Source organism: Scomber scombrus, chromosome 3 (assembly GCF_963691925.1).
Source record: "Scomber scombrus chromosome 3, fScoSco1.1, whole genome shotgun sequence".
Classification (NCBI taxonomy): domain Eukaryota; kingdom Metazoa; phylum Chordata; class Actinopteri; order Scombriformes; family Scombridae; genus Scomber; species Scomber scombrus.
Window position 1 is genome coordinate 32019452 of NC_084972.1, and position 17677 is coordinate 32037128.

General features: G+C 40.0%; 1 protein-coding gene across 1 annotated transcript in view; it reads right to left on the reverse strand.

Moving 5' to 3' along the window:
- ptprt (protein tyrosine phosphatase receptor type T) overlaps positions 1-17677 on the reverse strand; it is a 422469-nt gene that overhangs the window by 209116 nt on the left and 195676 nt on the right. Inside the window, 2 exon segments of the mRNA XM_062414593.1 lie at positions 14349-14529; positions 15490-15605. Of these exon segments, the coding sequence (XP_062270577.1) occupies positions 14349-14529; positions 15490-15605 (297 nt within the window).

Sequence of the window (17677 nt, forward strand, 5' to 3'; positions counted from 1 at the left end):
CTGGTTGTCTGTTTGCTTTGTGTCCCTCCAGTGTCCCTTCACTCCCTCCACATCTGCCCTGCATCAGCCTCATCAGCCTGCTCTCAGTGTTTCCCTACAGCCAATCTTCTCCTGTTGAGTCACCTGCTTCCTATTAACCCTCCTGTTGTCCTTGAGTCAAGGAAGGAAGGGAAGAAGAAGGAAGGATGGAAGGGAGGAAGGAATGATGGAAGGGAGGAAGAAGGAAACAAAGGAGGGAGGAATGAAGGAAGAGAGGAAAAAGGAATGAAAGGAAGGAGGGAGGAAGGAGGGAGGGAAGGAAGGAATGAAGGAAAGGAGGGAGGAATGAAGGAGGGAAGGAAGGAAGGAAAAAAGGAAGGGAAGAAGGAAAGGAAGGAAGGAAGGAAGGATGGAGGAAATAAGAAAGGAAGGAATGTAGGAGGGAGAAAGGAAAGAAGGACATAGGAAAGAAGGAAGGGAGGAAGGTAGGGGGGAGGAAAGAAAGAGAGAAGGAGGGAGGGAGGGAGTAAGGAAAGAAAGGAAGGAGGGAAGGAAAGAAGGAGGGAGGGAGGAAGGAAGGACAAAAGGAAGGAAGAAAGGGGGATGGAGGAAGGAAAGAATGAAGGGAGGACACTGAGAGGAAGGAAATAAAGAGAGAAGGAGGGAGGGAGGAAGGACAGACGGAAGGAAGGAAGGGAAGAAAGAAAGAAGGAACAGTCAAAACAGATGGGGTCAATTTGACCCGGGAGGACGACATGAAGGTTCAGTTTGTATTGAAGTCCTTGTTGGATCATCTGTCCTGTTAAGTTTTGCTTTGCCTTCAGTCCTGAGTCCTGATAAAGCTATATTCTGCAATTCATTTTCCTGGTGTCTGCTACATTTGTGTCCTTCTGCTCTGCTCCTCATCACAGAGGTACATTTAGTCATCAATTTTGACTTTCAGGTATTGCTGTAATTTGTGAAATTGAACCTGTCTCATCTTAAAATGAACAGGAGACAGACAGACCGCTATTATGTCATGCGGAGATAAATCTTGAAGCCACTATGTAAGACGGAGAGTAATGGAACAACTGCTGAGACAAAACGACGGCAACCACGGTGATTTTCTTGTACTATACGGACACATTTTGTGACTCACAGTTGAGTCTTACATTCAAATCAAACTCATTTGGATATAATACCTCAAACTAAAAGCTTAGAAAGTCAATTACTGATTCAGTGTCAATGGACCAATCGTTTCCTGCCAAGTGGAAACTTTCACCTGATGTCTTGATGCTCTGATATCTAATTTAGCAAGGCAAGGTGACACATTATTTTAGTATTAGGCTTTAATTTGACCACATTATTTATGCACTCTGGGGATTTTAGTCATTATTGCGCATATATATCAGCACCCAAAATTTCCCTGTACTCGACTCCAATAAAGGACGTTAACTTAAGTTTCTGATGCTTTTTAATGAATCAATATTGATCATATCAATCACAAACAAAACTGTGCATAATCACAAAGCTAAAGTTTGCAGTGTCATAATGTAAAACAAACACCTGCTTGAATGTGTCTGTTGACAGGCTTCAATAGAAGTGAATGGGAAATGAATATTCACATGAAGGTAATGTAATATAAACGTGCCTGCAGCCTGTAATGTTTGTTTGTTGCTTGTTCTCAGTTGGATTGACATCTAGTGGGGATATGGGTCCAAGAGACTTTTTAGTGCGTTTTTACACGATACATATGTGTGCCGAATTTAGTTTGTCTATGTCAATCTGAGTTGAGGGGCTCAATTTTTTAATTTTCTAGGGGTCGCTATTGAGCCATTTTGCCTCGTGAGGATATGGGTCCAAGAGACTTTTTTGTGCGTCTTTAGATGATACATATGTGTGCCACATTTCGTTTGTCTATGTCAATCTGGAGGGAGGGGCTCAATTTCCTTAATCTTCTAAGGGGTGCAGTACCCCCATTTGGCCAGCAGTTCCTGTTAAATGCATAGACTGTATATAAAATGGATGTAACATCCGTGACGTCACCCATTGGTTTGTGGACTGCTGCTTGGAAACGAATAGTATCGGATCTGAGCAGCGCCATCTTGAAAATTCCAGGTGCATGCTGGGTAAAAAAACAAACACGGATTCTACTTATACGGGCATCAGGAGGAGCATGAGGCGCCCTCCTGAACCTGTGAACCAATCAATCTGTCAATCATGACGTAGCCAGGCCCTAATGCATACCCTGCTTTATCGTCAAATATAAAATCAGGGAGGCCAAAATGTCCCAAATGAACATCATACTGCATTGAAGAAGGCTTTAAACTAGCGATTGAGACCATAAACACATTTTGAAAACGTTTACTGAGGTTAGAAATCAAGTGAGAAGTTGGTGAATTATCCATTGACTTGTATTGAGACGGAAGTCCTTTTGACACCAAATGGTCGCCCCCTGGTGGCCTTTTGATAGAATGCAGTTTTCAGTTACTTCCGCGTTCGCATCATTTCAGAGGACCCGAACTCCCCGCCTGGTTAAATGGTGAAAAGGCAAAATTCCTCACATCGCCACGAAGCAACACAAATGTGTTGAGAGACAACGGCATCAACTCAAATGTAAATGTTCCACTTGCTTTACAATAAACACATTTAAACTTTAGCGAACACTTTTGAGCAGCAGACAAAAACCCCAAACCATCACAACACATTTTGAACCCAGTGTTCGTACTGTAGATATGTACTCTAACACATCACATGCCTCTAGGGTCATAAGACAGCAGTGCACATCTCTGCTCACATTCACACAAACTGTAGATGTCAGACGAGTCGACTACTGTACACACACACACACACATTGTTGTTGACTCATGGTAAAAAAATCTACCTGGCAACAACAGTGTGAACGTGTCTGTGTTTTCAGTTAGAGACAAGCGTTCACACATCTTTATGAAGGCATGCAGACAGACAAGAGGTGTCAGACACCTTGTCAGGGAGCGAAGCTGTCAAACACAAAAATACACCCAAAGTTACACCGTGCTGCACACACACACACACACACACACACACACACACACACACACACACACACACACACACACACACACACACACACACACACACACACACACACACACACACATCATCTAACACTAGACTCATGAACACAGTGGTGCTGAATTGTTCTAAATGTTAGAAGGAGACAGACAGCGCCGGGAGGGCAAAGTGACTGCAGTGTGTGTGTGGGTGTGTGTGTGTGTGTGTGTGTGTGTGTGTGTGTGTGTGTGTGTGTGTGCGTGTGCATTTTCTGCCTCTCACTTCTTTTGTTTTTTTTTTTCTTTCCTCACTTTCCTCTCTTCCTCATGATCATTCAGCAATTGCAGGAATATAATCTTATATATTTATATTTTAACCATATTGTTATTTCTGACCTTCAATCTACTTGTTATTGACGGTGCGTAACGTTGGTGAAGAAGGAAGTGTATTCTGTGACTCGCACTCACTGCAAATCATTATGGATGAGAGTGTCTGCTTGATGCCTGCAATGCAACACAGAAATGGGACAATAGCGGTGGAGCCTTTATTTCTCCTTTACGTCTGATGCACCTCAACTGAAAAAACTGTTTGCAGCCACAAATTGAATCTAACACAAAAAAAAGACGACCTCCTGTGTGGGGAGTTTTAAAGCTCGCCTGCTATTATTCAAGCAATGAAACTGTAGCATGGCCTGGCCTAAGATCCAAAGCATCAGAGCACAGGTGATAGGACAGACTTCCAGTGGGAAGCTGGGCTGTTACTTACAGATCAATGCTTAGTCAACAATGTCTTTTCATAACAAATATTTGGGGGATTTTGAATGTTTAAGTGATCTAAGCAATCCCTAATTTCCTGAAATACATTTGAACAAGTTTACTAAATTGATTTTTTATTTTTTTTATTTTTTTTATTGAACGAGCAACTACAGTAGCTTGTTAACTGTACAGTTTATTACTGTACAGTTATACTGTACACTTAACTGTGTGTGTGTGTGTGTGTTTGTGTGTGTGTGTGTGTGTGTGTGTGTGTGTGTGTGTGTGTGTGTGTGTGTATACTGTACGTGTGCAGCGTCATATCTCTGAGTCACAATGGTTCATGTGCAGACTTTGACTTTTGGTCACAAGTGGTTTACTGTGATACCTTTATGTTTTATGTAAAAATATGTTCGTCTACACACACACACACACACACACACACACACACACACACACACACACACACACACACACACACACACACACACACACACACACACACACACACACACACACACACACACACACACACACACACACACACACACACACAAACAAAAACAAACACACTAGCAGACTGTCATAAGTCTGACAGAAGAAAATTTGGATTAGTAATTCCGAGGTGTTGATTAAGGTCCCAGCCTGTGGAGCATATCAAATTACTGTAACAAAGAAACCCAATTAGATGCTGCCATTTTTATTCAACACCTTATCACTCACTCGTGTGTGTGTGTGTGTGTGTGTGTGTGTGTGTGTGTGTGTGTGTGTGTGTGTGTGTGTGTGTGTGTGTGTGTGTGTGTGTGTGTGCGTGCGTATTCTTTTGTCTTTTATGATGCACAACGTCTACCTGGATAACTGTGCGGGGCTCTGTGTGTGTGTAAATGTATGCAATATGTGTTTGACTCACACTATACCCTATTTGTGTTTGTGTGTGTGTGTGTGTGTGTGTGTGTGTGTGTGTGTGTGTGTGTGTGTGTGTGTGTGTGTGTGTGTGTGTGTGTGTGTGTGTCTTTCTCTGTCTCCGTGTGTGTGTTCATGGTAACGTTGGTAGCTGAGACAGAAGAAAACCGGTTTTATTGAAAAGATAACGGCAGCTGTAACACATTAATCATAACTTGATTAACTTCCACCGTGTTGCACAATGGATGGCTTGCTTTATTAAGCCTGCGCTCACTCTCTACCATATGTTTCAACGCCCTCCTCTCTCTTTTTTAAATTAATTTATTTCTATATATTCCTATTAACCCTTTGTTTTTTCAGTTCAATTCAAATTGTCTTTACTGGCATTATCTAACTTCCTCCCTTGCTTTCATTTCTCATTATAATAGCAGACCTGATTGTTTATATGGAAATTATGATTTATATTCTGAGTTTAGAGCCTCGTAGGAGCTACTGTGTTTGTGAGCAAAAGCAAATTAAAAAAAGTAATGTTTATTAGTGGTGTTTGAGATTCTACATGGGGCACTACACGCAATCAAGATAGAAGTGAGTATTTTGCAGCAGTGAAAAATACAATAACAAATGTTTTTCCGTGTGAACAGCCAAAACTATTTGGTTTACAACCCGAGAAAATAGGTGTAATATTATATAATCTAATATTAATAATATTAGCAGTTTTAACCCTCCTGCTGTCCTCCCGGGTTAAATTGACCCCATCTCTTTTGAACTGTTCCTTCTTTCCTTCCTTCCTCCCTGTTTATTTATTTTGTTCCTTCGTTCTTCCCTTCCTTCCCTCTTTCTTTGCTCCTTCCTTCCTTCGATACTTCTTTCCTTTCTTCCTTCCTTCTCTCCTTACTTCCTTCCTCTTTTCCTCCCTCCCTCCTTACTAATTTCCTTCCTTCATTCCTCCTTTCTTTCCTCCCTCCCTCCTTACTCATTTCCTTCATTCCTTCATCCTTTCCTTCTTCCTTTCCTTCCCTCTATTCCTCCCTCCCTCCCTCCTTACTCCTTTCCTTCCTCCTCCATTCCTCCTGTCCTTCCTTGACCTGAGGACAACAGGAAGGTTAATTGAGTTTGTACATAATATTTAAAACCAGTTTTACAATAAAAACACATTCTTATGTAAATATGAATCTCCAAATGCAGTGTCAAATAGCTGCCACATACAAGAGAACAGGATTGAACTTGTAGCTTAGAAGGTAAGGGCCCTAGTATTGCAAAGTGTGTTAATTCCTTTTTATATTAAGAAGGAAATATATTTAAGAGGAGTATAGAACCAAAAGCAATGATCAGCACTACATCGTCTGCATAAGTATTGACCAAAAGGAGCAAATTATCACTGTCTTTGATTTACTAAACCCTCCTTTTCATATGAGTCTGCTTATTGTGAAGCCACTAACATCAATATTATCTGCATCAATATGTAATGCAGCAGAAATTATTCTAATATTCTGACAGCACATATTTGCCTTTGTGATTAAAAAGCCCTATAATACAATTTAATGTGATGTCATCAGTCATTTAGTAAAACTATCAGTTTTTTGTTTTGTTTTTCATTTCAAATGATGGATCTCTCCTGTTGGGTTGAAACACCTCATTTAGTCTCATGTTCACATGTGAGAATATCCAGTAACATCCAGGATGATAATTATAGAAAGTCATTTGTCATGTTGTTCAAAACTTGATCGGTTCGGAGGATATCTGGAGAGGAATAAAGCCGGGAAGCAAATAAGCTAACAGGAAAGGGTTAGTAACAGTACTGCTGGTCTGGATTAAGATTATATTACACATATAAGTCGTATGAGGATTACAAGACAGACTGTATTAGTTGTCATGATTAGATACACTATTGAATGTCAACAATATTTATATTTTTGTTTTGTTTTTGAGCTCTAGGTTGACTGGATTCACAAACGTCATCATATTTTATGGCCTTGTTTTTAACCCTCCTGTCTTCCCCCCGGGTTTTGACTGTTCCTTCTTTTCTCCCTCTTTCTTTAATTGTTCCTTCGTTCTCCCCCTCCTTCCCTCTTTCTTTGCTCCCTCCTCCTTCCTTCCTTCATTCCTTCCTTCCTCCTTTCCTTCCACCCTTCCTTCTCTCCTTAATTCCTTCCTCTTTTCCCCCCTCCCTCCTTACTCCTTTCCTTCATTCCTTCTTTCCTTCCTCTTTTCCTCATCCCTCCTTACTCATTTCCTTCCTTCCTCCTTTCCTTCCTTCCTTCTCTCCTTCCTCCCTTCCTCTTTTCCTCGATCCTTCCTTCCTATTTTCCTCATCCATCCTTTAATTCCTTCCTTCCTTCTTTCCTCCCTTCCTCCTTTCCTTCCTTCCTTCCATCCTTCCATCTTTCCTCCCTTCCTTCTTCCTTTCTTCCATCCTTCCTTCCTTCCATCTTTCCTTCCTTGACTCAAGGACAACAGGAGGGTTAAAGAAAAGTAGGACTGTTTGCTCTGAGCAGGTGTTTTATTTGAGGTATCTGTTTTTTAGCAGATGTTATATGTGAACACCTTGTTTTTAACATGTTAATAAATATATTAACATTCAAATATCACACATAAACAGAAGGTAACAACAAAAAAGGTGACGCTATGAAACACAGGCTTATAAAAGTCAAATGTTCGGAGTCTTTGAGATATTATAACTTTTATGAAGTTAACCTGAAGCAGACTTGTTTTTTTTGTTTTTAAAGAAAGTAAATCACAGAGCAGCAGCAACAAAGCTCAGTTAATGATAGTTACTTCTTTTTTCTTTTGTTCTTTTTCTCACTTTCTCCGACCTTTCAGGGGTTGAGGATGTTCTATGATCCTCGATATATCAAATATATTAAACTAAAATGATTAAAAGCACATGAATAATAAATACACAACTAAAAAATGCACTTTGATGATTTTTTTAAAAAAAGTGACAGCTGTTGAGAAACAAACAAAAAAAATCTGATTGTTATTTTCTTCTTCTTCTGCTACTGTGATCTCAGCAAAGACCCTGTGATCTGAAGATAAAAGGATTATTAAATCTCATTGACTGTGATTGTCCTCTGAGTGAAGGGATCGTCTTTCCTCTTTAAACAGAAACAAGGGTGTTTTTTAAGGATATGAACGTCCCAAACAAAAGGATTAGAGATCAGTATTTTGATATTTCAAATACACGCTGATTAATCGCTGATATCTGACTCAAGGAATAACAACAACATGAATTGAGACATTAATATGAATATTAATAGAAACATCATACTTATGTCATCATGGCTTTTTGTCTAGAGCGACACTTAACTTGTAAGTCAAATTAAAAAATCACATGTGTATTGAGATTATTCACAGCATCATTATTAGTATAAGCAATAGTGAAAAGGTTTGGTTATTGATGTGTCCTTCTCTTCTCCTCTGCTTATGATTGAGCTCTTATTTCAAAGCACTTTAAATGTTAATCTTTTATTTGCACTCTATGTCCTTTTAATGATTTTAAAGCAAATCATTATTTTATGCTGCAACCTTATATTTAATGCTCTATTCTAGTATTTTATTTCTCTCTCTTTCTATTTTTCTGTACTTTGTTTTTATTATATTTTTTATTATTAGTATGTTTTAATGTTTCCATGTTTTTACTATTATTGGGTTTTATTTTTATTTCTCAAATTGCATGTTTTTTTTTTAAATTATTATTTCCAATTCTTACTGTTAACTGTGTGTTTTATATAAAGCACATTGAGTTGTGTATGAAATGTGTTATATAAATAAGGCTGCCTTGCCTTTTTTAGTACTGACATGAACTTTTAGTTGCACTCTGTGTGGTTTTTTGACCACTAGTAGCGCTGTGGATGAGTTTTGTTTATATTGTGCATAAGGATGAGGATGCATATACAGATTAGTGATGTTATACACTATGATACACTGATACATTTATGTTATGCTCAAGTACACAGCAGCCAGTTCACAGACAATATAAAATTTATTTTCGTTAGCCACAGTCTCTAAGACTTGGATTAAAATAGATAGATATATTTACTTTTATTAATCCTTGAGGGGAAATTTAAAATGTCAAAGCAGCAATACTGCAAATACATGGCACAAAGACAACAAACATAGAAATCACAATAAAATATCTAGGTTTAAACTGTTTTTTTTCATCCTGAAATGACATTTTTATGGCAAATACTATTTAAAAGGTGTGGTTTTTTATCACTAAGAGTGCTATAGGTCCTTTTTTGGTGTATCGTGCACATGGACGAGCATGCATATACAGGTGAGTTATGCAATATATATTAATGTAGATGGATTCATAATATTATACTGGTTGACAGTTAATGGCACAAAACGGACCAAAATGCCTTCAGAAGCAGGAAGAAGACGAAAGGAAGGTATCACATGTATTTATGTTTTTAATAAGCTTACAAATGTTCTGTGATAAAGGAAACATGCTCAGCTTTACACACACACTGTGTTTTGATGAGTAACTCTCATCGTTGTTTGTTTCCAGTAAAACTCCACAGGGCATCTCAAAGTTAAAGTTACTTTTTTTGACAGCGCTATCAAATACTGGACAAATTCAATATCTGGGGATAAATGTAATAAATGTTAAAGTAATAAAAAGTTAAAAAAAATGATTTTGGACGCAGACATATCAGTCTTATTGTGAGACAGCTGTAATCTATAATGTTTTATCCAGAAGGTACAAAGCATCAAACTGTTCTCATGAAGGACATTTTAACTTGTCAGAGCAGGAAAGGCACAAGTTTAACTATTAATATTAATGGTGGCTCCGTAGTTGAGCGAGCATACACGATGCATTGTTTTAAAAACCAGCAGCAACACCCCGTATCACTCTTCCTCAGCTTATTCCCATTCACTTACTGTCTTTACCTGCAGCTGGAATAGAGAGGTTAACCTTTGTGTCGTCCTGCTGGGTCAAATTGACCCCGTCTGTTTTGACTGTTCCTTCTTTCCTCCCTTCCTTCCTTCTGTATGTCCTTCCTCCCTCCCTCCTTCTCTCTTCCGTTCCTTCATCTCTCTTTCCTCCCTTCCTTCTGTCCTTATTTCCTCCCTCCCTCTTTCTTTCCTTCCCTCCTTCCTTCCTTCCTCTTTTCCTTTCTCTCTCCCTCCCTCCCTCCTTCCTTCTTTCCTCTCTTCTTCCCTCCTTTCCTCCCTTCTTCCTTCTTCCCTCCCTCCTTTCCTCCCTTCCTTCCTCCCTCCCTCATTGCCTTCCTTCTTCCTCCCTTCCTTCCTTTACTCCCTTCCTTCCTCCCTTATTCCTTCTTTCCTCTCTCCCTCCTACCTTCCTTCAGTTCCTCCCTTCCTTCCTCCCTCCTTTCCTTCCTTATTCCTCCCTCCTTTCCTCCCTTCTTTCTTCCTTCCTTCCCTCCTTTCCTTTCTTCTTCCTCCCTCCCTTCCTCCATCCTTCCTTCTTCCTACCTCCCTTCCTCATATACTTCCTTCTTCCTCCCTCCTTTCCTTCCTTCTTCCTCCCTTCCTTCCTTAGGACAACAGGAGGGTTAAAGGCAATTGTTTGGTAGTTTATTGATAACTGCAGTTTAATGCAAACTATTCACATTACATTATTCTTTGAAAGCAAAGTTACTACTGAAGAGGTGAGACAGCTGCACTGACTTCCTCTGGCACATGTTTGATAAATAAGAGGCCTGCCGGTAAAAGCAGCTGTATTGAGCCGACCTGACAGCTACCTGACAAATAGGTGTTCATGGTTAGCTTAATAGGCTGGTGTGTACAATGAGTGGACATGACATTTGTCTCTGAGGCGTGTGTGTGTGTGTGTGTGTGTGTGTGTGTGTGTGTGTGTGTGTGTGTGTGTGTGTGTGTGTGTGTGTGTGTGTGTGTGTGTGTGTGTGTGTGGCTTCAAATTGTCTTCTGTCATTATGAACGGATGAACAACTGGAGGAAAATGGAGAGAACAGGAGAGGAAAACAAATAAGGGAATGCACAAATACTCACAGAGACTCACACATAAATCATCAAATATATGAATACACACATTTATAAGTTATGTGCAGCCGACCGCACACATGTCCTTTAGGTAATTAGTCTCTACAACAGTCGAACTATAGAGATTATCAATGTTTTATTTATGTCTTAAATTGTGTTTAACCTTTGTGTCGTCCTCCCGGGTCAAATTGACCCGGTCTGTTTTGACTGTTCCTTCTTTCCTCCCTTCCTTCCTTCTGTGTGTCATCCCTCCCTCCTTCTCTCTTTCTTCCCTCCCTCCTTGTTTCCTTCCCTCATTCCTTCCTCCATTCCTCCCTTCCTTCTTTACTCTGTCCTTCCTTCCTCACTTCCTCTTTTCCTTTCTCCCTCCCTCTTTCCTTTTTTCCTCCCTCCGTCCTAGCTTCCTTCCTTTTTTCTTTACTCCTTCATTCCTTCCTTCCTTCTTCCCATCTTTCATTTGTCCTTCGTTCCTTCCTTCCTCCCTACCTCTTTACCTTTCTCCCTCCCTCCCTCCCTCCTTTCCTTCTTCCTCCCTTCTGTCCTCCATCCCTCCCTCCTTTCCTTCCTCCCTCCTTTCCTTCTTCCTCCCTTCCTCCCTCCTTTCCTTCCCTCTTCCTCTCTTCCTTCCTTGACTCGAGGACAACAGGAGGGTTAATTTTCTTAAATGTTCTTATGGCTCAGGGAATGCTATCTAAATTCTGTCATGTTGTTGTCTGAGCCTCAATATAATGATAATAAAGCTACTAAACTAAACTAAACAACCATCAACTTTTGCAATGTGTTATTTATTTATTTTTTTTTGGAAATATGTAAGCTCTTTACTTTGTGTCTCTAACTCATCTCCACCAGCTTTATATCAATATATTAATATCAGGATTAAAACTATTCTTATACCACTTTCTACTTTCTGACTTTTCCAATACTTTTTTTTACACTTTGGAAAGCAATTAGTAATGTAGTCAGAAAAAAAAAAAATCAGTTTCTAAATTCCTAAAGAGTATGGCTCTAAGAAATAAGAATGATTTTCTACAATAATGCATGTGTCAAATTACCAATGCAGGATGCTTCACAGTGAGACAGCTGAAGGGTTTCGTGACTGGGAGTGACTCACTCTGCGTGCTCACATGGGGAATAAGCTGGAAACATAAAGACTGCAGCCTCCAGTAAGAGAGACATGACTAAAACCTGAGATTGAGTTATAATCTAGAGACAATGTCAATGTTATATTAGTTTTATTAGCATTTAAAGATGGTTTTGCATGTGTTTAAGTGTCTTAAAACAACACTGATATGCTCATATGTACACCAGAAATAGTTGATGGTTGCTGGAATCATTCCTCGGGTTGAAACTGGTCATGGAGAGTCATTCTTTAGTGTAAGTGACGGGGGCCAAAGTCCACAGTTATCATCAAGTGTAAACATGCACATAGATGTTTAGGTGAAGTTTATATGAGGTTTCAGCCTTCTGAGCTTGTTAAATCCAAAGTATTAGTCCAAAATGAGTCCTTTTAAAGGCAAATTATGTCCTTTTCTTACTGTCCCTACACTGCTGTTCAGAAGGGAAACACAAAGAAGGAATTTTCAACTAAAAAGACTTTGAATGATCTTCACTTGATCTGTGTAACTGAAGCCCTGCAGCTGAACTTTGAAATGCATTTTTACTCAGAACAAAGAGTTTGGATTGTTTCCCCTCGTCACTTATATTAGTTATCTAGTAGAAAGAGGATCTCTTTACGCCACATATGGACAGAAAGAATGACTAGAGTAGCTTTAAAAGGCTGTAAAGTACATATGGGCATGTGAGTGTTGCATTAAGATAGATATTAAGATAACAAAATGTGAATCGATCATTTAAAAAGTAGGGGGAAATCATATATGTGTGTGTAAGAGAGAGAGAGAGAGAGAGAGAGAGAGAGAGAGAGAGAGAGAGAGAGAGAGAGAGAGAGAGAGAGAGAGAGAGAGAGAGAGAAGCTGCTTCATTTGCAGGAGCCCCAGCTCTATAAAGCCATTACCGTACAAACAGCAATTAGCCTCCATGTGAACAATTGCTGTTCTGTTCCCTAATTACTGAATTACAATCAGGAGATTAACGATGGTTAAATAAAAAACAATTAAGAACAAAACAATTAAGTTTTTTCCCTTCCCCCCCTGAAGCCATTGCTACTCCCCAGTCAACGTTAGCTCCGTTTAAAAGGGCTCAGAAAACATGCAGTATGTGTGTGTTCAGCGAGTTAAAGGCATGAATTTCTGGCTGAGATATGATGTTACCCAGAAGCTAAATTCAGAGGATATTAGTTATGAGATCAGGAGAAGAACAGCGAGCCCTGAGGATGGTTGGAAGAAAAAAAAAAAGATGAGAGATGTGGGATCATTAGAATAAACTTTTTTTTTTTATCCTGCTTATCAGGCATTTGCTCTAATGGAGTCGGGCTATTCCAGTTTATCGCAGGCATGTTGTTGAGAGAACTATGAAGCATCAATGAATTATTATTGGAAGTTGGATGGGGGCAAACACTTTGTTCTGGATCAGTACAACATGGAGCCCGAAGCTAACAGGAGTTTAAAGTGTTGTTGTTTTGCAATTATTTCAACTCCGAGGGGTTGAGCTTGTGGCTTGTGCTCCTATAGGGCGGAGTTATAAGACATGGCTGTTGATTGGTGCAAATTCAGATGATCAGGAAAATGAATAATGCTAATTAACCCTTACATACTGTTCAGAGTCAAATTTGACCCATTTTAAAAACACCATATACACATTTTTTTCAGCTACTTTTCATTATGTGACCCACAGTATACATAAATAGAAATAAAATGCATCTTTTTTTTAATTGTTATGCAGCTGATACACATTTTTAACATATGTTTTTTTGTTTTTTTTAATTAAAAAAATCTGCATTTAATGAAGTCTTGGACTATAAAATAGTGATTGTGAATCATAAGATTAATCAAACATTAATTAATGACTGACGGGGGAATTTATGAATGGGAATTGGTGTAGAGACTAAATATAAGTCAGATTATGAACAGTATGTAAAGGGTTAACTAACTAACTGAGCCACAGAAACTAACTAAAGCAACATGTAACTACCTTGAGGGAACAGGGTAGCCATTACAGACACATTAGACCTACAGTGTGTATATATATAAAAACAGTATATAATACACAGGATCTCATTTTTAATCCCCACAACATCCAAAACTATCAGCCCAACAAATGGCAGACTTTTTTGACGTGTTGCCAGGTTTTGGCAGACTAGCAGCAGACACTCTCAGACAGTCTGACCTCTTCCTTCTGTGTGTATTGGCTTGAATTCAGTCATTCATCTGTCTAAAAGGTGTGTGTGTGTGTGTGTGTGTGTGTGTGTGTGTGTGTGTGTGTGTGTGTGTGTGAGAAGTAAAGGAGTGCATCCTTACGGGCGCTGATTGCCACTCCTTTATCTTGTATTTTATATTAATGGTAGTCTAAGTCTTCTGTAGGTGGCCAGTTCTCCTTCTTCATGTTTATTCTAAGTGTATTCTGTCGGTGCTGTTGCCAGAAATGCAAAATGAGTCATTGTCCGTGAGCCAGAGGTTTTCTCCCAGTAGAGGCTGTCCAGACAACCAAGTCTCTGGAATATCTATAACCACCATGAACTGCGTGGTTATAGGTTGAAACACTACTGTATTATAAAGTTTACTCCAATAATTTAAACACATTTTTTTCTTTTGCAAATTATTTTTTGACTGTACTCACCATCCTCCTCCGTCTGTTTGACTATCTCCTCACTCTCCTTGCTGCCCTCGGGGTTGGCGAGAACCAGCCGCAGCCTGACCGTGACGAAGGGCCTCAGCCCCCGTAGAGTATAATGTGACGAGGTCTGGATCAACTCCTCTGCTGCAAACTCCTGCTGGTTGAACACATACTGATACTGGACCTGGAAAAAAAGGAAAAGGGAGAGAAATTAAATTTATTCCATTTTAATTTGGTAAAAAAAAAAATACAGTTCTAACTAAAGCAGAGCTGCCCTTATGTAATGCACTTAACCCTGTGATGCTTTGGCAGAATGGAGGTTTTAATTTTCACTGCATCCTGTTAAATGAATCTATCTGAATAAATGAGATCAGTAGTTGACCATTTTACATTAACCCTCCTGTTGTCCTAAGGAAGGAAGGGAGGAAGAAGGAAGGAAAGGAGGGAAGGAGGAAGGAAGGGAGGAAGAAGGAAGGAAAGGAGGGAGGAAGAAGGAAGGAAAGGAAGGAAGGTAGGAGGGAGGGAGGAAAAGGAGGGAGGTAGGAAGGAAGGAAGGAAGGAAGGAAGGAAGGAAAGAAGGAAGGAAGGAAGGAAGGAAGGAAGGAATGAAGGAAGGAAGGAATGAATAAGGAATGAAAGGAGGGGGGAAGGAAGGAAGGAAAGGAATGAAGGAAGGAAGAAGGGAGGAAAGGAGGGAGGAAGAGGGAAGGAAAGGAAGGAAGGGAGGAATAAGGAAGGAAGGGAGGGAGGAAGGAAGGATGGAAGGGAGGAATAAGGAAGGAAAGGAGGGAGGAAGGAAGGGAGGAAGGACGGAAATAAGGACAGAGGAAAGAAGGAAGGAACAAAGGAAGGAAGGAAGGAGGGAAGGAAAGAAAGAGGGAGGGAGGAAGGAAGGACAGAAGGAAGGGAGGAAAGAGAGAGGAAGGAACGAAAGAGAGAAGGAGGGAGGAAGGACAGACAGAAGGAAGGAAGGGAGGAAAGAAGGAACAGTCAAAACAGACAGGGTCAATTTGACCCGGCAGGACGACACAAAGGTTAAAAGTGTAAAGTGTTCTTACTACTGTTACATGTTGTCATGGTGAAGATTGATTAATATTCAGTTGAGTTTGTAGTTAAAGCACAATCAGTGTGGAGCTGTGCGTACCGTCAGATTGTAGCTATGACAACGTGTCACAGCGTAGCCGAATGTCTCCCATTGTATAGTCAGCTGCCGGGCTCGGACGTCCACCACGTTGACGCTTTGGGGGCCGTGGACTGGATCTGAAGGGGGGGAGAAGATACAGAAACAAAACTTAGTCTATAAGCAGAGAAGTTGAGACGATAGTTTCCATTACTGGTGATCAGATGGAGAAGCTGAACCCAGCGGAGTTCAAACAGACAGAAACCCAAGACATGATCAGCTCAGATTTTGGTCTTGAGGACAAACTTGCACGCAGACGATCACACACCTTGATAATGTCATGATAACATATACAGGGATATAAATAACCAGTTTTCCCATTGTTTCATGTACATACCGTATCCTGAATATGATTTAAAACAGGATACTAATGTGCTTTCTGTCTTTCTACCCTCTCATCACAAAGCCATAAAGTATGTCACAGAAGCATATTGTGCCATACAAATCTGTTCCTCTGAAAACTAAAATGTTATATTTAATCTTATCAGTTTATTAGCAAGTTAAACACGACCAAATTCTATCTACCTCACTTGATCGAGCAGGAATTTTACCATCTAACAGGTTAAATACATGTGCTGTATTTATTTAAACTCACTGACAGTAATTTGGTTGAGTGCCTTGCTCAAAGCCACGCTGATGGGATGAGACGGCTGTAATCACATCCACAGGTTCCCTCCTGTGATCTATTAATTACCGGACAGTCTGTCTGACCGCTCGGCCATACTGCGTCATTATACTGCAGAGAGAGGCCCGCATGCACGAGCTGGAGATTACCACAATAGACTTTGTATTGATCTATAGACATTTGTTGTGGTTATGCCAAAGAATCTATGCACTCACACACAAGCAACAGGCTCAAAGACACACACACACACACACACACACACACACACACACACACACACACACACACACACACACACACACACACACACACACACACACACACACACACACACACACACACACACACACACACACCATTGTTCCAGCCATATTTTAGGCTCTCATCCCTACGTTTGTGAACCATGACTGACCGAACACTAACAAGCTTATTCAACGATAGCAACCAAAACAGGTCATTGTATAATTACAGAAGCTGTTTTAGCTCTACTTCTCCAATGAAAATGAAAAGTCGGCTCACAATGTGTGATATCCAAAATCCAGAGAGAACAAACACCTACACAAGAGGACTGAGTTGGGAGGAAAACATTGCTAAACTACTGTTGAATTAGTTTTTGAGGGGATTATTTTGTTCTCTAGAGCCGAGCACCGGTCTTCAAGCAGAATTGTACCTCAAAGCTTTTAAAAATATAACGTTTTTAAACTCATTAAACCCCATAGAGATAAATAACTTCATTTCTTTGCTGTATTGTGGAGAATGGAACAACTCATCCTGCAGAAAATGTTGTTAAGTATAAACCCAGCTGACATTACTTTTCAATCAAAACTGTTTTATCAATGATCCATCATGATGTGTGTCACCTAAACCATGTGAAAGCATAGACAAATGTAAGTTATATTAAGTTTATTGCACCATAATAATCGTGAATATATACCTTTAATCTTTATTGGGCAGTATGCAATCATGATTAGCTGTTTAATATTTTAAAAACCAAAACAAATATATACCTCCTGAAAAAATCTATGAAGCTCAAAGGCTTAACGAGAAGCTTGACCGTTGTTTTAACCCCCAAAAAAAAGGCTCAGCCGAGTGCATTAAAAGATTGTTCAAACAAGCTACTTACTGAAAATGTAAGAGCAGCCTAATGAGGCAAGATTAGACAACGGCACCACGGATGAGCCAGTTAAGAGGCCATCTGAGACAAGAGGCCACGGCTTTGGACGTCTATGTGTGTGTGTGTGTGTGTGTATATGTTTGTGTGCGTATGCTTGCATTAGGGGGAAAAGCTATAGGCTCAAGGATGAGATCCCTGCAAGTCTTAAACCTCTTGCCCAATGTGTGGTTCTCTGTATTGAAAGATGTGTATGTCTGTGAGTTTGGGTGCAGACTTCAGGTTCCCTAGGGCGCCTTATGGTTTAAAGAGTCTGTGTTTCTACTTAAAAAGACCAAAGCCGATAAAATAATCTACCCTATCCTGGATAAGACCGCGGCAGACTGACATTTGGCAGCCAAGAAAGCTGCAGGGGG